At 31.8% G+C, this 24,784-nt stretch overlaps 3 protein-coding genes across 7 annotated transcripts; 2 read left to right on the forward strand and 1 right to left on the reverse strand.

Annotated features, from left to right (window-relative positions):
• Positions 1–1,560: 1,560 nt before the first annotated feature.
• Positions 1,561–7,439, forward strand: LOC100798636 (heat shock cognate 70 kDa protein 2). Of its 2 annotated transcripts, none has more exons than XM_006602966.4 (2): positions 1,561–1,807; positions 5,500–7,439. In XM_006602966.4, exons 1-2 carry the CDS (start codon positions 1,595–1,597, stop codon positions 7,306–7,308), a joined length of 2,022 nt encoding a protein of 673 aa, XP_006603029.1. In that variant the 5' UTR covers positions 1,561–1,594; the 3' UTR covers positions 7,309–7,439. The 2 variants fall into 2 exon arrangements, with proteins under 2 accessions (XP_006603029.1, XP_003551819.1); XM_003551771.4 differs by lacking the exon at positions 1,561–1,807 and adding an exon at positions 3,257–3,673 and having other exon boundaries at positions 5,501–7,439.
• Positions 7,440–10,914: 3,475 nt separating this feature from the next.
• On the forward strand, positions 10,915–17,960 carry LOC100783822 (heat shock cognate 70 kDa protein 2). The gene is made up of 2 exons (XM_003552637.5): positions 10,915–11,305; positions 15,933–17,960. Exons 1-2 carry the CDS (start codon positions 11,092–11,094, stop codon positions 17,738–17,740), a joined length of 2,022 nt encoding a protein of 673 aa, XP_003552685.1. The 5' UTR covers positions 10,915–11,091; the 3' UTR covers positions 17,741–17,960.
• A 3,370-nt stretch (positions 17,961–21,330) lies between these two features.
• Positions 21,331–24,640, reverse strand: LOC100784355 (WUSCHEL-related homeobox 8). 4 transcript variants are annotated; one of them, XR_005889763.1, is made up of 4 exons: positions 24,464–24,637; positions 24,162–24,375; positions 22,761–23,535; positions 21,331–22,546 (listed from the first exon to the last, which is right to left on the reverse strand). XR_005889763.1 is itself a non-coding variant. In XM_003552638.4 (4 exons), the coding sequence occupies exons 2-4, from the start codon at positions 24,346–24,348 to the stop codon at positions 21,526–21,528; spliced, it is 801 nt and encodes a 266-aa protein (XP_003552686.1). In that variant the 5' UTR covers positions 24,349–24,359; positions 24,464–24,640; the 3' UTR covers positions 21,331–21,525. The 4 variants fall into 4 exon arrangements, 2 of the variants coding, with proteins under 2 accessions (XP_003552686.1, XP_014626346.1); XR_005889762.1 differs by having other exon boundaries at positions 24,162–24,359; positions 24,464–24,635; XM_003552638.4 differs by having other exon boundaries at positions 21,331–21,611; positions 23,008–23,535; positions 24,162–24,359; positions 24,464–24,640.
• Between the last annotated feature and the right edge of the window lie 144 nt (positions 24,641–24,784).

The following is a 24,784-nucleotide window of genomic DNA, read 5'->3' on the forward strand; positions in this document are numbered from 1 at the left end:
TATAACATTGCCCTTACGGATTGGTAATTCAATTCGAATTATTAAAAATATGTTTTACGAAATAATTTAAAATTAATGATCAATACAGGTCTTAAACTTATGACTTTCATTCTAACCAATTGAACTAATATGTCAATTATGCTAAAAAATAATTAATGTTGTTATATATAACACTAAATTTTCTAATTCATATTTAATACACATAAATTTTACATAATAAATTTTGTAACAACTAATTTTGATCTAATAATGTATTTTTTTAATATATAAATTTTTATTAAACCTATAAATTTCATTTAAAATTTATATATGTAAAAAAATATTATTAGATCAAAATTAATTGTTACAAAATTTATTATCTAAACTTATATGTATATTAAATATAAATTAGAAAATTTTGTGTTATATATAACAACGTTAATTATTTTTTAATATAATTGACTTATTAGTTCAATTGATTAGAATGTTGTGTTAATAATGTGAAAGTCATAAGTTTGACACCTCTATGAGTCATTAATTTTAAATTATTTTGTAAATTAAAACGTATTTTTAACAATATTTATGGGTCATATTATATAGATTATCAATTCTTAAGAGTTCATACGCATCTGTAAGGTCCATATGTATGATGCTTGTGGATTGTAAATGTTGAAATGGTAAAAAATATGATAGTAGAAGAAAAAAGGATGACGCAGAAAGAAAACGCCAAGCCTAAGCAATACATGCATAGCTACAAAGTTGAATGAAGCCAAGCCCGTCAACTTTTGTACAGCTAAGCAAACACCCAAGAGACATGTGCTGGTTAGGCTGGTGCTTAATTTCCTTTGTCAATATCATGGAGGTTCGACAAATCTTTTAGGCTGGTGCTTATCAAGGAATAGTTTATAAATAAATTTAGGTTAGAATGAGTCAAACTGATTTATTTCTATCTAAGAAACAATTGTTCAAATTTGTAAAATATTTCACACCCTTGATTAAACAACTGTTGATTTTAAAATTGTGTTTCAAGTTTTAAAAATCCAATATACAACTAGCTAGTATTATAACATGAACTCAACAATCATGTGAAGAGTGAAGACATCTTCAAATAATTAAGAAACGGTCAATAGTACAAGTGTACTGCAACTATATTCTTTTGGTTTCGTTGGGATATATTGTTATAAGTGGTTTGCTTTGGGTAGGTATAACCATACGTTTTCTATCTTTGATATATATATATATATATATATATATATAAAGCCATTATTTATGTTTTCTTTAATGATGACAGCTAGCCATCCTTAAAGACTGAAAGGTTCCATAGAAAAAACAACAAGGAGTTTTGAAAAAAAGTGCAATCTCGATGAACAACTTGCATTGCAACTTGTTTTCTCAAATGGTTGAGTCGTATAAGAAAAAACAAAACTCAATTTACAGTCATTATTGAAAGTGATTCAATAAAAATTGAATGACATCATATTGTGAAGTCATGCGTTGCAGTGATTCATCATATTGAAAGTGATTCAATAAAAATTGAACTTGTAAAGTACTTTGTTCTCATATTGATTATTGCAACTTCTTGTCCAAGCTCCATTGTCTTGCTAGGAAGAGAAAAATGGCAACAAATGGCAAGACACCTGCGATAGGAATCGATTTGGGCACGACATACTCATGCGTTGCAGTGTGGCGGCATGATCGAGTGGAGATCATCGTGAACGACCAAGGAAACAGAACAACACCCTCTTATGTTGCTTTCAATAACACCCAAAGGATGATTGGTGATGCTGCCAAGAACCAGGCTGCTACCAATCCAACCAACACTGTCTTTGGAAAAATACTAAACCCTTTAGCTTAATTATGCTTGCTTTAAATGGGAACTAAAATATATAAAGGTCATTTGCAATTTTTTCATTCATGAATATACTCACACGTGCACACACATACTAGTATTGGTTTAACTTCTGAAATGATCAAAATCCTAAAGGGTTAATCTAATGAAGCAAGATATAAGGTCTCACATTTGATAGGTTACTTGTTCGAACTTTTACTTGTCTCTTTAGATCGAGTGAGATAAATGTAAGCTTTTTTTAGTATAACTTCCCACTAAAAAGCATTTTCCTTTGAATACACACTGCTTATGTTAAGAATGGCTTGGAGAGTATATATCTTGGAATATATCTTCTAAATTTTTAATATATCTTGGAAGGAGAAAGCTTCAATAAGACTAAGAATAAGTTTTTGAGAATGTGGAAGTTTTAAAGTGAAAAGTGTTTTCTACTTCTCCTTAATATAAAAAGCATTTAAGAGGGTTGAAAATACAATATAGCACAGTTAGACATCACCAAAAAAATTTGACCAATTAAATACAGCATATAATTGCTTTGTAAGTACGTACTAGTAGCAATGTAGCATCAATATATATATATATATATATATATATATATATATATATGTGGATGGTGAGGTTGTCTGACATCATATTTTTGGGAAAGACAACTCAGTATACCTTGCTACCGTTACATATGGTCATACTCTGGATTGGGTCTGAAGATCTTTGAATTTGTTCCCTCTTGTGCTTCATTAGCCTCCTTTCTTGCTGATCTTTTCCACCACTCTTTATATATGATATAATGGCTATAATGTCGGTTTTTTGGGCTTGTCTTCCCCCAAATATTGGGGAAAACTGATATATTCCTTTTTTCCCACGGATTAAACGGGGATAGAAAAAATATATATATATATATATATATATATATATATATATATATATATATATATATATATATATATATATATATATATATATATATATATATATATATATATATATATATATATATATATATATATAAGATAATTTATAAGACATTTAATGTTATTTTAGGATTACTCTATTAAAGAGAATACTACTGGTTATTCAAATTGTAACTATCATCTTGGTGGTTTGAGTACCGGTATTAGCTTATTAGGAATGAATTCTTAAGTAAATTATTGAATTTAAATTTTTTAGATAAAAAATGTGGTAAAAAATCCTACTAAAGATATAAATTTCTGACAAGCGTTAATTATCAACAAATTAGTAAATAATTTACATGAATATGGTGATGATAAAAAAAAGTTACTTAAATAGGAAAGAAATAAAAGATGTAACGTATCGTGTTATGATTCATATGAGAAAAAGTTACTTATTAAATATATAAAGTGTTTTAATTGTTCAAACTTAACAAGTTGGAGCGAAAAGTATAGTCTTCGTGAGCGAAAAGTATAGTCTTAGTAGTTTATTATTCTTTAATCTCTAATAATTTCTTCTTTGTGGGAGACTCTATTAGAGTGGAATATAATTTATTTTCGCTTCTTGTTGCTCTGTTAGAGATATTTGGAATCAAAATAAAAAACACAGCAGTGTCCCTGCACAAGTGCCAGTTTCTTCTGCTCCAAACTAAACTTTACTGATCTGAGAGTGTGCAAGAGAGAAACTAAATGGCAACAAATGAGAGCACACCGGTGATAGGGATCGATCTAGGCACGACATACTCGTGCGTTGCAGTGTGGCAACACGACCGTGTGGTGATCATCACGAACGACCAAGGGAACAGAACAACACCCTCTTGTGTTGCCTTCAAAAACACCCAAAGGATGATCGGTGATGCTGCTATAAATCAAGCTGCTGCCAATCCAACCAATACTGTCTTTGGTAAAATATACGCTAAACCTATTTAATTTCCTTATATATGGTGCATCAATTTACCCTTACTAACCTTAGCCCTGATTGATGGTTAGGGCATCATCTTGTCCATTATCATTGTTAACCAGTTGGCAAGTGTATCAATTTGTGAGTGTCGAATGCACACAGATTTTGTTTATATTTAGATTAAAACAAATCTAATTTATAAGTAAAAGATAAGAAATTTAAAATATAAGATGCAAAAAGATAAAAGATAAGATAAAGATTTAAATGAAAAGATAAGAGATAAAAGATAGAGAAATAAAATATTTAAATTTAAAGGTGATAAAGAAAACAAATAAAAAAAATAAACAATATGAATTCAAGTGAATTTTTGTTAAGACCTAACCTGTCTTGTTTGTTTAGAATGTATGATTTTATGATTTTTGTTTATCAATTCAAGTGAATTTATCCTACCACATCTATTCATTTACTTCTCCTGATTCTTCAGGATGACAAGCCTATTTTATTTCAAATAACATGCATAAAGTATGAATTCTAGATGTTTGCATGAATACATGGACATAAAATTATTACTTTATTATGAAATCCTTTCTTTTTGTTCGATTAGAAGTTATCCTCTCTCGAATGTCTAATCCCTATAAAAACTAATGCATGCATACTTTCTTTAAATCTTATTTAGAAGTTACCCCCTCCCGAACACCTGGTATTGCATTAATAAACACTGAAGAGTACATCAATACATCGCTTTAACTTTTAGGCCGGCCAAGTCCTAAATAGGAGTTTAGTCACTCATGCCATGAGGACTTTACAATAACAAGAGGTGAAATAAAGAAAGAGAGAAAATGGTGAAAGCAAGGAAAGATTTCCCCTACTAGAGGGGGTTGGAGGTGTGTCTTTTTGTTTGGCTTGACTTCCTCTTTTATAGTTGTTGAAATGGATTTGGATCTAATGCTAAAAATATTTCTTTTTGATATTTTTTCGATCTTTTTTTCTTTTAATCTATCATTTTCATATCTACAAGCCATAAATAATAAAAATATCAATTCCTATCCTTTAAGCAAAAAACAACTACTAAATAAATATTTTTAAAGATATTTTAATATATTTTTATTATAAAAATAGCTCATATTTAACGGTTATCAATGATATGTAGTTAGTTGTCTCTTTAGTGTATTTTTTATCCAGAGATGAATCGGGTTAAGATCAAGATAGGATAAGATCTATTCCTCTATCCATATATTATATGTATATAAAATATAATTATATACATATAATAATAATATTCAATCTATTATAAAAAATATATAATAATATTAGTGATTTTGTCTATGATATTTTCTTTGATGGAAATTTATTAAAAATTATTAATCATTAATTAATTGAAAAATAAAATCCATTAAAATGATTGATTTTATACACACTTCACCTATCATAGAGTGTAGTTAATATTTTTCTAATATATATATATATATATATATATATATATATATATAATATTATTATGAAAAATATGTATCTAAGATTTAAATATATAATATGTAGTAATATAACTTTTTTTGCTAGTGGTTAAATCAAATTAAATTTAAAAATAAGAAGTGTCTTTGAAAGGAGTAAACCATAAAATTAAAATTAAACACTTAAATATATGAGATTAGAATAAAATACGACAAAACACTCTAGTTTATATATGAAAAAAATTGGTGAACATCAAACTCTATTAGCATTAAAGGTGTGATAACAATCACAAAGTGTTCCACCTTAAATAGTATTATGAGTTTAAGTTTTAAATACTTGGTTACCTTAATTTGCAGGAAACTCTCGTTTATTTTGCAGGTGCTAAGCGGCTAATTGGTAGGAGATTTAGTAATCCAGAGGTTCAAAGTGATATGAAGCAATGGCCATTCAAAGTCATTGCTGATGTTAATGACAAACCAATGATCGCTGTTAATTACAATTGTGAGGAAAGGCACTTTTCTGCAGAAGAAATTTCGTCCATGGTTTTGGAAAAAATGCGAGCGATTGCAGAGTCATTCCTTGGATCAACAGTGAAGAATGCTGTTATCACTGTGCCAGCTTACTTCAATGACTCTCAGCGACAAGCTACCAAAGATGCTGGTGCCATTGCTGGCCTCAATGTTTTGAGAATCATCAATGAGCCAACTGCTGCGGCAATTGCATATCGGCTTGAAAGGAAAAATTGTAATAATGAAAGAAGGAATGTTTTTGTGTTTGATCTTGGTGGTGGTACTTTGGATGTGTCTCTTCTTGTTTTTGAGAAGGATTATATCCGAGTTAAGGCAACATCTGGAGACACTCACCTCGGAGGAGAGGACTTCGATAACAATATGGTGACTTACTGTGTGAAAGAGTTTCAGAGAAAGAATAAAAAGGACATTAGTGGAAACGAAAGAGCCCTTAGGAGGTTGAGGACTGCTTGTGAGAAAGCAAAGAGAATACTTTCATCCACTGTAATGACCACCATTGAGGTAGACTCTTTGTATGATGGTATTGATTTCCACTCATCAATAAGTCGCGCAAAGTTTGAGGAACTCAACATGGACTACCTTAACAAGTGTATGGAGTTTGTAGAGAAGTGTCTGATAGATGCTAAGATGGACAAGAGTAGTGTTCATGATGTTGTCCTCGCAGGTGGATCTACTAGGATTCCCAAATTGCAGCAACTATTAAGTGACTTCTTTGATGGGAAGGATCTCTGCAAATGCATCAATGCTGATGAGGCCGTTGCATATGGTGCTGCTGTCCATGCTTCTATGCTTAATGGTGAGTCCAGTGAGAAGGTTCAAAACACTTTACCGAGGGAAGTCACTCCTCTTTCCCTTGGGTTGGAAAAAGAAGGAGGTATCATGAAAGTAATCATTCCTAGGAATACTAGCATTCCTACAAAGATGGAAGATGTATTCACAACACATTTGGATAACCAAATCAATATCTTGATTCATGTTTATGAGGGTGAGAGGCAAAGAACTAGAGACAACAACTTGTTGGGCAAGTTTGTGCTAGAAATTCCTCCAGTTCCGCGTGGTGTTCCTCAAATAATCGTTTGCTTTGAAGTTGATGATGAGGGTATCTTGCACGTCTCTGCCAAGGAGAATTCCTTGGGAATAACCAAGAAGGTGACCATAATAAATGACAAAGGAAGGCTTTCTGAGGAAGAAATTAAGAGGATGATATCAGAAGCAGAGAGGTACAAAGCTGAAGATGAGATGTATAGGAAGAAGGTAGAAGCAAGGTATGCATTGGAGAAGTACGCATACAACATAAGGAATGCTATAAAGCATAAGGGGATTAGTTTGAAGCTTTCTCCGGAAGACAAGGAAAAGATCAATGATGCAGTTGATCGTGCCTTAGAATGGCTTGAGGTCAGTGTGGATGCTGAAAAAGAAGATGTTGACAATTTCCGGGGCAATCTTTCTAGCGTTTTTGATACAATCATGGTTAAAATGATAAAGGGTGAGGATAATGGTGCGCCTCCAGGTGCTGTTGCTAGCTCTGGTAGCAAAAGTGGGAAGAATCGCTGGTTATCAATATTGGCAAAATTTGGTCTCCAGGCAGTGTATTCAGCTGTTACAGGTGATATCATTGGATTTGTTTCCGTGATTGTTGACTGTTTGGCAAATTAGCTATTATTTATCATTTTGAAGATAGAAATTAAATCAATAATAAGAAAACATGAAAGTTCATTTGTAATGCAGAGAATTGAGTTGAGAATCTTTTACTAGCATTTGTAGAAATCCAATTGTCATCTATTCTAGTACTCTTGTTCATCGAGTTATCAACACATGCAAACTCGAGAGAAAACAGCAGAAGACTTACTAATAAGAAATAACTTAAATTAGCAGTGACCACAAGTGAAATGAATGATCCTTAACAAAAGCAATCAAGAATTAACTATTCAATGCAACTAGGTTCAGATTCAAATACTAGCACAAGGAAATTGAAATACAGCAACGTTAAAATAACCACTTTTGTTTTTTGTCAAATACATCATTCTAATTAGTGATCAATTATATCATTCGAACTCCGAAGAAAACCTATAAGAATTTTTCAAACATTTGAACTCCGAAGTCTCAACTAAACTTATCAATAACAAACGAAAGCCACCAATTAAATAGCAATAGCAACAGTTATCGATTACTAGTTTTTAGAGGGTCATTCTCATAAGTATATGAATACATTATCTTTTATTTATTTATTTCAAATATTATCTTTTAATTTAAATTTCATTTTTTATTTGAATTTTATATATGAATACATTATATTAAATTTAAAACATCTTTCCATTTTAAATAAACTAAAATTTAAAATCATTGTTATAATCTTAGTCAATCTTAATTTAAATTTTTTTTATTTTAAATCTTGACATATCATATATCAATAAAAATGATGTCAATATTAATTTGATTAACTTATTTTCATAAGTTTCTCATCAATTTTAAAAGTCTCATCTCTTTTAATTTAATTTTAGAGTTTAATTTTTACACACTACTAATTATTAACTAATGAAAAAAACCATCTTAGATATAATTTTAAAAATTATTATTATAAAAAAAACAATAATCTTATCCTACATTATTATAATTTAAAAGAAATAGCATTTCAAACTAATTATTATATTTTTTTCTGATCTAAAGTCTATTGCATTGGTAGGTGTTATACTTTTGAGATATTATCTACTTTGATTCGCATAACTTCACAATTTTATTCTTAAAAAACATCTCAATAAATTAAATATATATATATATATATATATATATATATATATATATATATATATATAAATTTAATTACCTAAAACTTTAATTCCTAAATAACGAGAGTTTTATATATTATAAGAGAACCCTTAATTATATATGTGTATTTTTTTTAAAGAATTTTTTTATTGTAATCATTACAAATTTGTAACTTCTTATCCAAACAAAAGTGACGTGAGTGTAAAATGCTGACACTTAACTTTCACTTGATTCATTCTTAACTAAATTTAGTTCTTTAACCAAGCTTTCATGTTTGTTTATTATCATTCCTTTTAGGAATACCATCTTCTTTTTTCTAGGAATACCATCAATGCAGATATCTCATTTTTAACCTTATTAACTTCATTTTACATTTGTCATTTTGAAAATTTGTTACTATCTTTAATCATACCATATACATTCTTTAATATTTTATATACGTATTTTATAAAAGATAAATAATATAGAGAATCATATTAAAAATTAAGAATAATTTGATATAGATAAAATATTAATTACAATTTTAAATTTACGTATTATCATTTAAAAATAAACAAATAAATTAACGTTAATTACTACTTTAAACTTGCTATACACGAATAATGACAAAGGTTGAAGACTTACTTCTCAAGTCAATGAATACGGGACACGGGTTCAAAACACACTTCCCTTGTCTTTTCCCACGGATATCAAATTCCTTTTTTCCCACGGACCACCGGCTCACGTAAATTCATCTCTTAATGTGGGTACATTAACTAGTCAAAGAATATTGTAAGAAAACAAGTTTTGTGTGACCCTCAATAAATTGATATGACGAGCACATAAATCAACCAAACACAAGTCTTTATGGGACCCTCAATAAACCGATACTACAAGTCTAATTTTATTAACTTATTTCATAGAAGATGATATGTGATTGTGAAATAGAGAGATGAAATTATTAGAGATTAAAGAATAATTTGTTAAAAAGGAAATATTATTGAAAATAAAATAACATAAAGTAACCATTCAAATGAATAAAGTAGAGATGAAATCACCCAAAGAAATCGCAGTTATTGAAATGACTCAATTGAGTATATTTGAGATAAAATAAAAGTCATGTTTTTATTACTGCAAAAACTATTTCATTAAAGATAATTAAAATATATTATTTTTTATACTTTATATTTATTATTTCAAAATTAAAATAGAAAAAATAATAATATTCAATTGTATAAAAACAATTGTTTATGATATATATATATATATATATATATATATATAAGATAATTTATAAGACATTTAATGTTTTTTTAGGATTACTCTATTAAAGAGAATACTACTAGTTATTCAAATTGTAACTATCATCTTCGAGGTTTAAGTGGTATTAGGAATGAATTCTTAAGTAAATTATTGATTTTAAATTTTTTAGACAAAAAATGTAGTAAAAAATCCTACTAAAGATATAAATTTCTGACAAGGGTTAATTATCAACAAATGAGTAAATAATTTACATGAATATGATGATGATAAAAATTTAAAAAGTTACTTAAATAGAAAAGAAATAAAAGATGTAATGTATCATGTTATGATTCATATGAGAAAAAGTTACTTATTAAATATATAAAGTGTTTTAATCGTTCAAACTTAACAAGTTGGAGCGAAAAGTATAGTCTTCATGAGCGAGAAGTATAGTCTTCGTGAGAAAAATTGTCAAAAATAAAATGGATGTAGAAAAGAAAAAGATGATGCAAGAAGAAAACGCCAAGCCTAATCAATACATGGATAACTACAAAGTTGAATGAAGCCAAGCCCATCAACTTTTGTACAGCGAAGCAGATAACCACCCAAGAGGCCTAATAAGAAAAGGTCTTAAACAATCACGGTAAAAACTATTTCCGTGGTCAATATTATGGAGGTTCGACAAATCTTTTAGCCTGGTGCTTAACAATTAAATTTGATGACAAGGAATAATTTATAAATAAATTTAGGTTAGAATGAGCCAAAATGATTTATTTCTAACTAAGAAACAATTGTTCAAATTTGTAAAATATTTCACACCCATGATTAAATAACTGTTGATTTTAAAATTGTGTTTCAAGTTTTAAAAACCCAATATACAACTAGCTAGTATTTTAATATGAACTCAACAACCATGTGAAGAGTGGACATCTTCAAATAATTAAGAAACGGTCCATAGTACAAGTGTACAGCAACTATATATATATATATAAAGCTACTATTAATGTTTTCTTTAATTACAGCTAGTCATTCTGAAAGGCTGAAAGGTTCCAAATAAAAAACAGCAAGGAGTTTTGAAAAAAAGTGCAATCTCGATGAACAACTTGCAACTTGTTTTCTCAAATGGTTGCGTGTTGTATATAAAATAAAATAAAAAAACTCAATTTACAGTCACTATTGAAAGTGATTCAATAAAAATTGAATGACATCATTATTGGGAAGTCATGTTGCTTAGTTATTATATGTATACTTTTATAGGAATATCTCAATCATTGTATTGTTTGAACAAGTGGATTGTTTAATATATTATCTTGTGAAAGTGATGTACCACGCGAAGATTTGATTCCAAGTACAGTATATCTTTTTACATAGGTATCTTGTAAAGTACTTTGTTCTCATATTGATTATTGCAACTTCTTGTCCAAACTCCATTGCCTTGCTTGGAAGAGAAAAATGGCAACAAATGGCAAGACACCTGCGATAGGAATCGATTTGGGCACGACATACTCATGCGTTGCAGTGTGGCAGCGTGATCGAGTGGAGATCATCGCGAACGACCAAGGAAACAGAACAACACCCTCTTATGTTGCTTTCAATAACACCCAAAGGATGATTGGTGATGCTGCCAAGAACCAGGCTGCTACCAATCCAACCAACACTGTCTTTGGTAAAATACTAAACCCTTTAGCTTAATTATGCTTGCTTTAAATGGGAACTAAAATATATAAAGGTCATTTGCAATTTTTTCATTCATGAATATACTCACACGTGCATCCACACACACATACTAGTATTGGTTTAACTTCTGAAATGATCAAAATCCTAAAGGGAAGCAAGATATAAGGTTTCACATTGTTTGATAGGTTACTTGTTCGAACTTTTACTTGTCTCTTTAGATCGAGTGAGATAAATGTAAGCTTTTTTTAGCATAAATTCCCACTAAAAAACATTTTCCTTTGAATATACACTGCTTATATTAAGAATGGCTTGGAGAGTATATATCTTGGAATATATCTTCTAAAAAAATTTAATATATCTTGGAAGGAGAAAGCTTCAATAAGACTAAGAATAAGTTTTTGAGAATGTGGAAGTTTTAAAGTGAAAAAGTGTTTTCTACTTCTCCTTAATATAAAAAGCATTTAAGAGGGTTGAAAATACAATATAGCACAGTTAGACATCACCAAAAAAATTTGACCAATTAAATACAGCATATAATTGCTTTGTAAGTACGTACTAGTAGCAATGTAGCATCAAATTGATCAATATATATATGTGTGGATGGTGAGGTTGTCTGACATCATATTTTTGGGAAAGACAACTCAGTATACCTTGCTACCGTTACATATGGTCATACTCTGGATTGGGTCTGAAGATCTTTGAATTTGTTCCCTCTTGTGCTTCATTAGCCTCCTTTCTTGTTGATCTTTTCCACCACTCTTTATATATGATATTGTTGATTTTGTGGAGGAAATTATAAAAAATAGAGGAGAGAAGAGAGACAATACGTATGCAGAGGAAATAGAATTATTCTATTCTAATTCAAATTGTTCTCATCAGCGATACAATAAATAGCAAAATATAAACTAATTAGATAACAAGATATTAGCAAAACAGAATATTAAAACTAACTTGCTCCTTAAAGATAAGAATCACTTATTTGACTAGGCTAATCCATTAAAACTGACTTACCCCTAAAATATAGGAAATCAACTTATTTACTAAATCCTATTTTAAAAATTGAAAAATAAAATATTATGCAGTTACAAAAGTATATCTTCAACACTCCTCCTTGCTTTTGGAACTGCAAACTCCAATTCTTTGAGTTTAAGATTGTTGATAGGTAGTGACTTTGTAAACATGTCAGCCAATTGATCTTTAGACTTGCAGTAAATTAAGTTCACTTCTCCACTTTGTTGCATCTTTATCAAATAATAAACTTGGATGTTGAAATGTTTAATCTTCCCATGACACACGGGATTGTTTGCAATAGCAATGACTACTTGATTGTCAACAAAAATTCCAGTTTTGTTCTTTTTAGAAAATAGAATGTTTGACCTTGTTGAAGTGAGATACATTAGACATCCAATCAAGCTCCCACAATATCCTTCATCAATGTTATCAACACCTTCTTCCTTGCTAAACTTCTCCTTTTGATTCATTGGTGTGCTAACAGACTTGCATTCTTCCATTTGAAACTTTTTCAAATTTTCTTTTGCATATTTCCTTTTTTGCATGTTTAGCATTCTTTCAAGATGGCAATGATAAAGTCTCTTGTGCCAGAGTTCCGTGGGTGTGACTTGAGTGAAATAGGCTGTATGCTCCTCCTCTGCTGGATCAAATGAGAAGCTTTTACCTTTCATTTTAACCCTTAGAACTTCCCGGCCAAAATTGTCATAGATAAAGCAATGTTGATGTTCAAAGGACACTTTAAATCCCTTTTTAATCAACTGACCTACACTTAGCAAGTTTTGGTCAATGTTAGGTACATAAAGAACATCTGATATTAATTTGATACCTGAACACGTTGAAATTGCAACAGTTCCTTTTCCTTTTACAGGAATATAGCCACCATTCCCAATTCTGACCTTTGAGACATTAGTTGGCTTCAAATCTTTGAATAAGGTCTTATCATATGTCATGTGGTTCGTACAACCACTATCAATCAACCAACTTTTCCTTGATTCACTACTCAAGAAGCATGTGGCCACAAACAGTTGGTCATCTTCTTCTTGATTAGCAATCTGAGCTCCCTCTTCATGGTGATTTTTGTTGGGGCAGATCACCGCTTCATGTCCTATCTGGTTGCACTTGTTACATTTTGCATCTGGTCTCCTCCAACATCTGAAAGGTGCATGACCTTTTTTGTCACAATGCTGACAAGGTGGATAATTTTTCTTTTTATCCTTACCTTGGTTGTTTGCACTGTTTTCGCTGCTTGCTGGTTGATTCTTCTTGAAAAAATCATTTTTGCTTTCATCAACTTCATGATGTTTGGCGGGCAAAGCACCTTCGACAACACGATCTTGCCTCATCAACCTTCGCTGCTCTTGAGCTTGCAGGGCATGTAGCACTTCTGTCAATGTGATTTTCGACAGATCCTTTGTGTTCTCCAATGAAGCTATAGATGCTTCATACCTCTCCGGCACCGTTACCAAAATTTTCTCTACAATTCTCGAATCAGCAAAATCACTTCCCAACAACTTTATCTTGTTGGCAATACCCAACAATTTGTTTGAGTATTCTTTGATTGTCTCTGACTCTTGCATCCTTTGAAGCTCAAATTCTCTACTTAAATTCAGCACTTGCATGCTTCGTATTCTATCATCTCCAGCGTATTCCTCTTTCAGATAATCCCAAATTGCTTTGGGTGATTTAAGAGTCATGATTCTGATGAATATCATTTGTGAAACACCAGTGAACAAACATGATCTCGCATTTGCCTTCTTCATCTTTCTTTCCTTGTGATTTTTAATTTGGGCCATGGTGGGATTTTCAGGCAGCGGAAATATTTCATAATCCTCTTCCACAGCATCCCATAAATCCAAAGACTCCATGTAGGATTCCATTTTCACTTCCCAAAGATCATAATTCTCTCCATCAAAGATTGGAAGAGTTATGTGGGAAAAACTTGCTTCACCTTCCATGGTAGAAGTCCCGTAAGAATAAGGCTCTCGATACCAATTGTTGGTTTTGTGGAGAAAATTATAAAAAACAGAGGAGAGAAGAGAGACAATACGTATGCAGAGGAAATAGAATTATTCTATTCTAATTCAAATTCTTCTCATCAACGATACAATAAATAGCAAAAGATAAACTAATTAGATAACAAGATATTAGCAAAACAGAATATTAAAACTAACTTGCTCCTTAAAGATAAGAATCACTTATTTGACTAGGCTAATCCATTAAAACTGACTTACCCCTAAAATATAGGAAATCAACTTATTTATTAAATCCTATTTTAAAAATTGAAAAATAAAATATTATGCAGTTACAAAAGTATATCTTCAACATGATATAATGGCTATAATGTCGGTTTTTTGGAGCTTGTCTTCCCCCAAATATTGGGGAAAACTGATCCTGGGTAATGTAATAAAATCATTTTTTTACAAATTGTAATAAAATCTTATTACATAACTAACATACTGTATTAGTTTTTATTTAATTAAAAAGTTTGAATGTGTTTTATTGAATACGCACCTAAACTTCTTTTTTTCTACAAGGTCAACACATTTTTTTTAATAAAAATGCAACTATAAAAGCTTCGCTCTTTTGCTATGACTTTTCTATAACGGTTCTTCTCCTGTTGCAATTATTATATATAGGAATAATATGGATGACGATGCCAGCTTTTCAAGTTTTGAAGTCAAATCTCCTTACTATAAGCAAACCGGCCGTATGAAAGCTTTCTCCTTCCTCTTGTAAAGGATAAAGCATATATAGTATAAAGAATAAAATACATAATTATTCTTAATTAAAAATTAATGATTAAATTTTGATAATTTTATAATTTATTTATATATTTTATTATAATTTTAATCATTAATAAAAAACAACTATTATTAATATATTTTTATCTTCTAAAATATACTCTAGTACACCCTTTAAAAACGACAAATCTATAAATCTTGTGATATTATATTAACTGTCAATATTCTATATATATATATGATTAATTATATCATATATCCTAACTGTTAATTATTATATGAGAAATTGAGAATGGATCTTCTAGTGAAAATAAATATTTTTGGAAATGAATATCATATCACTTTTTCTTTATAAAATATTACTATTTTAGATTACAACATGTTTAGATATAAGTTGGGCTCAGTAAGTTCACATTCTAGTGCTCTTTTTATTAAGAAGCTAAAAATCAAATCATTGCTGAGCTTGCATATGAATGTGGGCTTGCAACCTCTTAAAAAAACATCATGTTAGTATTTCATCAAGCTCACCCTAAAACATAAGAGTTAAAATGCTATATATGTTCAGTGTAAAAAAATTTATTTTGTGAGTCCATTCAAAATTATATTATCATTATTATAAAAAAAATTAATTATATAATAATTTGTGATGGGAGCAGAATGCAAAAATTCTTTCTTTATTTATTCCTACTATTGTTATTATTATTTGCATGCTACATAATGCTATCATCATTATATCTAAGGATTTATTAGAGTGTCTCCGATGAGGTCCCAACATTTTGATTGTTGATGACATGATGGCTACGTATAGCAATTTAAAATACTATATATATCACTGAATATAATGAGATTTGTTTTATTTTGTAGACGCAAAGCGCCTAATTGGTAGGAGATTTAGTGATCAAGAGGTTCAAAGTGATATGGAGCTATGGCCATTCAAAGTCATTGCTGATGTTAATGGCAAACCAATGATTGCTGTTGATTACAATTGTGAGAAAAAGCAATTTTCTGCAGAAGAAATTTCATCCATGGTTTTGGCAAAGATGCTTGACATTGCAGAGTCTTTCCTTGGATCAACAGTGAAGAATGCTGTTATCACTGTGCCTGCTTACTTCAATGATTCTCAGCGACAAGCTACTAAAGATGCTGGTAAAATTGCTGGCCTCAATGTTTTGAGAATCCTCCATGAGCCAACTGCTGCTGCAATTGCATATCGGCTTGAAATGAAAAATTGTAATAATGATAGAAGGAACGTTTTTGTGTTTGATCTTGGTGGTGGTACTTTGGATGTGTCTCTTCTTGTTTTTGAGAAGGATCATATCCGAGTTAAGGCAACTACTGGAGACACTCACCTCGGAGGAGAGGACTTCGATAACAATATGGTGACTTACTGTGTGAAAGAGTTTAAGAGAAAGAATAAAATGGACATTAGTGGAAACAAAAGAGCCCTTAGGAGGTTGAGGACTGCTTGTGAGAAAGCAAAGAGGATACTCTCATGCTCTACAATGACCACCATTGAGGTAGACTCTTTGTATGATGGTATTGATTTCCACTCATCAATAAGTCGCGCAAAGTTTGAGGAACTCAACAAGGACTACCTTAACAAGTGTATTGAGTTTGTAGGGAAGTGTCTGATAGATGCTAAGATGGACAAGAGTAGTGTTCATGATGTTGTCCTCGCAGGTGGATCTACTAGGATTCCCAAATTGCAGCAACTATTAAGTGACTTCTTTGATGGGAAGGATCTCTGCAAATGCATCAATGCTGATGAGGCCGTTGCATATGGTGCTGCTGTCCATGCTTATATGCTTAATGGTGAGTCCAGTGAGAAGGTTCAAAACGCTTCACTTTGGGAAGTCACTCCTCTTTCCCTTGGGTTGCAAGAAGATGGAGGTATCATGAAAGTAATCATTCCTAGGAATACTAGCATTCCTACAAAGATGGAAGATGTACTCACAACACATTTTGATAACCAAACCAATATCTTGATTCATGTATACGAGGGTGAGAGGAAAAGAACTAGAGACAACAACTTGTTGGGTAAGTTTGTGCTAGAAATTCCTCCAGTTCCACGTGGTGTTCCTCAAATTAGCGTTTGCTTTGAACTTGATTATGATGGCATCCTACATGTTTCTGCCGAGGAAAAATCTAGGGGAATATCCAAGAAGCTGGCCATAACAAATGACAAAGGAAGGCTTTCGAAGAAAGAAATTGAAAGGATGATATCAGAAGCAGAGAAGTACAAAGCTGAAGATGAGATGTATAGGAACAAGGTACAATCAAGGCATGCATTGGAGAAGTACGCTTACAACATGAGGGATGCTATAAACATTAAGGAGATTAGCTTGAAGCTTTCTCCAGAAGACAAGAAAAATATCAATGATGCAATTGATTCTGCCTTAGAGTGGCTCGAGGTCAGCATGGATGCAAACCCAAATGATTTTGACAACATGCGGAGCACTCTTTCTAGCGTTTTTAATCCAGTTATTGTGAAGATGATAAAGGATGAGGATAATGTTGCGCCTCCAGATACTGTTGCTAGCTCTGGTAGCAATAGTGTGAAGAATGGCTTGTTATCAATATTGGCAAATTTTGCTCTCGATGCAGTGTATTCAGCTGCTACAGGTGATATCATTGGATTTGCTTCCGTGATTGTTGACTGTTTGTCAATTTAGTTAGTTTATTAAAACTTGGTAAAATGTCAATAGAGCAAGCGGTAAATAAACAGCTTCTTATTCAAAGTGTGAGTTTCTGACTAGGAACTATTATGAGATTAATTAATGTGTAAGACTTGTTTTCTGGTGTATCTGATCCCATTTTATCAGATTGATTTCTTTTTCCTGCATCTTGTCATGCATTGCTGGTAGTAATAACAAAAAGACGTTCTGGTTAAAAGAATTGGGGAAATTCGCTCTCAAAGCAGTATTTTTAGCTGAGGAGAAGCAAAATGAATAGCATGCTATCAACCTTAAAGGTGGCAGTTTCTGTTGTTAATGTTGTAATACATGATTTCTGGTGTATGTGATCCCTTTTGTCAGAATGGTTTATTTTTCTCTTCCTACTGCATCTTGTTATGCACTATACTACTGCTATTGGTGTTTTACGACGTTTCATTAGAATCTACTGTGCCCTCATGATATGTGTCATATTCTTTTCAAGAACCAATGGAGAAATTCGTTTGCTCAGGAGTCTAGTTAGTAACTTGGGGTGACTGGAATTAAAATATGAATTATATTTTATTCCTCTTTTCGTTAGAACTCTCATTCGTTATAGTCTCTTTTTTTCAAACAAACAGCCGTCTAATGATTCACGAACTGTATTTCCTCTAAAAATTTAGATTGATACATTAAACAGAAAATCATGTATTACAACATTGTAATCCTCATTCTGTTCTGAAATATAATCTCCAATAAAAAATATAGCTACTAGAAGCATATCTAGGAGAAGAATATATATATATATATATATATATATATATATATATATATATATATATAAGTCATTTCTTAATAGAGGTCCTCTTATCTTTTAAAAAAGTTATATGAGAATTTTTATAAATTAATTAATGAAAGATTCGTTATTTTTTTCTGTTAAAAGTGTTTCAAAACAAATTTAACCTCCGTTACATATTGATGATGAGTATATTGCGACTCTGTCAATCTTAACATTTTTATTTGATGATCTATTCCTGTTTTGCATTACTTGTTCCAGGATTGGTCTTGTGCACGGCTTTCTCGTTCCTTTGAATATATATTTTTTCTTTGCTAAGAAAAATGTTAATTCAGTGTATTTCTTTTTTTTAAAAAAAATATATCTTATCCAATAGTGTGTTTCTTAAGAAGAAATTAACCAAGGTGCAAGACCAACCAAAGACCCTTTCATTAATTAATTAACAATCAATTCCTTGGTTCTGTATAAAGGATATGATGATCATATATTACTTGGTTTCATGCTCTAAGAGAGGCCAATCAAGTTGATTGCTTAGCTAACTTTGCTAACTCTCTGGATAGTCATTTGACCTCGAATTCCTTTCCTATTCTTACTCGGTTACTCCAAAAGCCATATCATATGTATATGTCTATGTCTATGTGTCACACTTTGTTCATTTGCAGGAAGGCATTAATTAATCAAATTCAAGTCAAGCTGAGATGAAAGAGAAATCAAACAGATGACAAATTTAGCAGTTACTTACTGCAATTCACTCTTTAAACTCCTTTCATGAAATATAAAAGCATTGTACTCTGAAAACTCAGCTTTCCTAAGTTTAGCTTGCCAGAATCGTGAACAATCGGATTCTATTTAAATATATGAAATTATCCCATGTTTGGTATCATCCACTAATAGTGATTTACAAAAGACAAATCAACATGATAATTAATATAAGGATTCTATTAAAGCATAGAATAACACCATTATTTTATATCTCTAATTTGTGGTTTTATTAAATACCAATCGACTTGATAATACAAGCAAAATAGACCAGACCAGACTTATTCATTCAAGCTGTATTTGTTTAGCCAAAATCGGTTTGAAAGAGTGCACATTTTCGTGAAGTTTCATATTATTTTTATTATATAACATGCATCGAAAGAATTCTTGACTATTTTTTAACGATGGCCGGAGGTTAAAGAAAAAGTTATTAGAATTAATTTTATCATTTTGAGATAGATCGAGTAGAAGTGGTTGAGCTTGACATGCTCTTCTATCCAGATGCGTTTCATGTTTTATTTTGGTCGTAATTCTGAAAAAAATTTGAGACTTAAATATCAAAATATGAATATAAACAAAATCTTTAAGGTTAGTAATTTATTTTTAAAATCCCTATAAGAATTTTAATTAACTTTACTATTAACAATTTGGATACAAAAAATTGCAAATCCTGGTTCACTTCTTACAGTTCTTTGTAATACACTCTTTAATAGTTGAATTGTGTTATTCATACAACAATTCTTATAACAATTTCATACGTCTATCTTTCTCATTTATAATATACTATACTTTTCTCTCTTTATCTCTCTTAATTATACAATTTGATGTGCTAGTAGTTGTACAAATAAGATTTCTCTTAATAGTGACTTCCATAGCAATGGCTTCAGCATGGAGTCTAGAATATTCAACTATGACAATTAGGTCAAGGAGTCCATACACAGCCTAGCCAGTCTCAGTCTCTGATTCATGACTACAATGGTTACCCAGGTTTGGTGCATATCCTTTTCAATACTAGATATTAGGAGCGCCTTTTTCTCTATGTACCTACTCTGGTTATTATACGATCACTTTCCCCAGTCCCAATGACAATATTAAAATATAATCTTGTATCTTAGTGAAAACCATGAACATTTCGAATAATTGAAGACTAATTAATACTTTCTCCCGTTGGAGATGCCCTGGAAGGCTGAAACTAGATTATAAGGAAACTTGAGCAACTTATTGTTCTGGGATTGTAGACTTTGTTTCGGATGCTGAGCTTCTCTTACTTTAATACGATTAAAGATCCCCATACTCAAGTTGATTATTAATTATCATGTTGTACAATTGCCTTCTTACTTATTGAATGCCATATTAAATATGGTTGTCTCTGATCATTTTGTTTCTTAACTGCTGGTGTCACGTCAGGAATGTGCGGACAAATTGGAGGTTGACCTAAGGAGCAAAGGACTTTGTTTGGTTTCCATATCAGTCAGAGATAAAGTGACAATGGAAAACCAGATTCATCATGCTTCAGCCTCAAGAATTTTCCAGTCCTGACATTTCTAATTCAACAATTATGAACTGTATGATGCTGACAATGAACATATTTAGGGGCATAGATCCTTTATAAGCAAGGTTGTAAATAAGTTGGCCCATAATAGTCTTCAGGACATCAATTTGAACATGTACTAAGATATTGATTGCATATTTATGGACATGTTTGGGGCCGTAGTTCTTTTAACATTTCTCACAAGAAAACAATTGATTGCATATATTCAGTTTACATCAATTTTAACACGTAATGAGCAATACTTAAACGCGCATGCTTGTCTTCAGGATATGGGGCATGAAATAAGAGACCAAATCCACTTACGTATGAGTTTATTTTGTAAGCTTTACTCTTCAAGCTTTTAGTCACAATTTCATCTCTAATCCTATTTCCACTCAAATTTTAGAAGCCCCAGCCACAGAAAATATATTCTTACCATGTCTCTTTCAACCAAATACCAAAGCCAAGCCAATGGTAAAAGACGCTTACGGTACACCATTCTTGAAAAAATCCAACTTCACAATATCAATATTAACTCATAATTATATTCAATTATCAAGTAAAATGTCCGCCTACCATTATAAAAGATCATTTTATCTATATACTATAAACTATAAGTTTCATGCTTCAATTGGTTCAACTTTTCACATCAACACAAGCCCAAAACCACACCAGCAATTCTTTACAGCTAATCACAGTCTTCAGAAATTACATTGGACGTCAACCTGCCATGTTGAAGTCGCCTGCTGGCTGGTATAAGTCGTAGTTCTCAGGTGCTTCCATTTTTCCAGTAAGATAGTCACTCGCTGCAAAAATTAATAGAACATTCTTGATTGTCAAATTCTTTGATAAAGAAAGGTTCATGTATGAAGATATAGTAACCCTTTGCCAAATTTCCAAATTAAAACTAGAAGGTAATTTTCACCACACAAGAAAATGATACTCATCAAAATGGTTTCTGGAGATGCCCGAATATGCAAAGTATAGGATAAAGGGATGTTTAAACAAGGACAAAACTTAGATCAAGTTCCTTATATCCTTACCATCAAGTTCTCCATTCAAATGATGACATGTGAATATTCTTTCCAATAACAAATAACTTCTATTAGATATGTATTGAAGAATTTTAAATAAATATGCATGTGTTATCATTTAAATGGAGATGTAAAGAACTTGATCTAAGCCTTGTCGTATAAATAAATAATGATATAAGATATAGAAAATCTCAAATGCAAGAAAGTAAATTATACAAGTACTAATGCTTATTGTGGAATGATAATAACACATTTCTCAACACACAATCATGGGGAGACTTGCCTATCCTTGCAGAAACTTATCAAAACTTCTAATGTGGCATTAAGAACCAATTTCGGCTGCAAAATTTTAATTGAACGCTTTTCCAAAATCATGGCTCAATTGGGGAAAGAAAACAACGGAAATGAAAATACTTGAGGAATCATTTGTCGACTGAATATATGTAAAAAAAAAAATTACTAAATTACAAGTTCAGGCTTAACCCATTGAGCCTAAAATACTCAACTATTACAAGGCTCAATATGGGCTCATTAAGCTTGAGTAAAGCAAGAGCTGTGCTTGAGCCCAAAAACTGAGCTCGATTTCTCATTGAGATAAACTTGAGCTAGGCATAACTCCAGTTAGCTTGACTCAAGAATCATGATGGGGGGACCCACAGCCCAAAGTCACTAAAGTTACAAGAGAAGATGCCCAAGGCAGGGAGCACCTGAAACACATGATCAGCATACAAGGTACAATGAACCCAATTAGAATTGAAGAGAGGGACTAACTAACTGCCTAACGGCGGTGTCAGCAAAGGAAGGAATGTTGTGTGATGTGTGGATGAGAAAGGATATATAAGCATTCCAACAGGGTATGGTGGGAGGAGGGGAACAGAGACTAAGGACCTTGGGAGAGAGCTAGGCCTCTTGAATACTTACAGTGATTGTTTCCATTCTCTTCTTCATACTTCCTTGTAAACACTGCTATAATTAGGTCTTGGATCACCTTGATCAGGCATAATACTAAATAATACATTTCATTTCATCTCCCTTTTCTTTGTCAATTTCCTAGTACCTATCAACTGACTTACAACTTATAACAATATCACATTAGAGAACATTAATTTTACCTTTACTTGACTAATATAAGGACAAGTACAGAAAGAAAGCACAAGAAGTTACATACTTGAGTTCGATAGCAGCCCATCAAAAACAGGCACATGATTGAAATTTCTTGTAGATCTTAAACTTGCATCAGATGGGAACACAGAATCTGGTTTGTTGGACTCTGGATTCAAGTACTGCAAACTGCCATGGTTCTGGAAGCCTAAATTATCATCAGCAGGCACAGCAGAAACGCTAGGAGGGGACTGAAATTCGTCCGGCTTTGTCTTCTTATCCTTAGAATCAACCTCAGTCTCCACTTCCGATTCAGCATTAGCACTAGGTGCCACATTCTGCTGCTTTCTTTTGGAGCGAGCACGCCTGTTCTGGAACCAATTATACACATTGGTCTCAGAAATCTGGCCATGCTGGCTGAGCTCATTAGTGATCTCCTTGATCTTTTCCTTGGTGGGGGTTCCAGTCCCTTGATCAAATATTCGCTCAAGAATCTGAAGCTGCATAGCGGACGGAGTCCACCGCTGCCTTGAAGCTATTTTGTGCCCACCAGACCCCAACAATGGATCACAATACATATTCCCCAGCCTAATCCCTGACAATAAAAACACAAATTAATCATTATTACTATGAGTCAATGGTATACAGCTATATGCATGAACGGCATAAAAGATTTTTAAACTATTATTCAATCACAAACTATATCATATATCATAATAAGTTCATCTGCTTTTACAAAACTAATTACCTTAAAAGTCATATCAAACAATGAACTCTTCATTAAATTAGTGCATAGAAATATCTCCTTCATTAAATTATACTTGAACAATTTGGCAGCATAGCAAGAGATATACATCAGGCAGTTTATTAATTTAAACACTCATGTCTGATTTAATAATAATTCGATGAGCAGGATGCATTCCATTCCCACCAATAAAAAAGAATATAACTAATAACTCTTTCAATTCAAAAAAAAAAAAAAAACAGTGCAAAAAATTGCTAACTATTTAAGATTAAATCCGGATTCTTTCATTAAATCAGCTCATACGTTATACTTACACACTGTAACTCATTATATCAAATCAGGTCATACGTTATAATTAGGCAGTGGCATAGTAGGAAAAATATACTGTAGGAAGTTTACTAAATTAAATTAAACACTCATGGGAAAGTAAACTAACATTAACTGATCATAACGGTGAAAGATGAATTGAATTTCACCTGCAAGATCTTGGTGCGAGGAGATGTTTTTGTGCATTTCGATGAGTTGTTCACAGATGGTTGCGTAAACTGCAATCTGTTTGCGCAGAGTCTCGAGCTGTTCGTCGGTCATCACTTTCACGTACATCATTTCCGCGTTCCCATTCGGTTGCCAACGCTGCTTCTGCCACTCCATCACGTTCACCATCTCCTTCAAAACTGCGATCACACGTGTCTACAATATTTTATTTATAAACCCTAACTAACAATGAAACGACGATAAAGAGAAGAATGGAAGAGAAAGAAAGGTAACAGTGTCTGACATGTGAGCAGAGAGAGTTGCGTTGGTGTCAGAGACTCAGAGGCGTTTGTTAGCACTTGGCAGCGATTCGAAGCTGTGTCGGCGGCGTACGATGCGGGGAGACAATAAGAATGAAGGAACAGACCAAGGATAGGGTTTGTCTTATTCCAATGTCTTGAGGGATATTCTTGTCCGAAACAAAATACATGTTCCTAGCTGGGCTTTTTATTTCCGGAACATTCCTAGGTTCTTTTGGAATCAAGAAAATATATTTTGGAAAAGATTTAGTCCCAAAATATAAGATTGATTCTGAAATTTTCATATTTAAAAAATGTCACAATGA

Source organism: Glycine max, chromosome 18 (assembly GCF_000004515.6).
Source record: "Glycine max cultivar Williams 82 chromosome 18, Glycine_max_v4.0, whole genome shotgun sequence".
Lineage (NCBI taxonomy): Eukaryota > Viridiplantae > Streptophyta > Magnoliopsida > Fabales > Fabaceae > Glycine > Glycine max.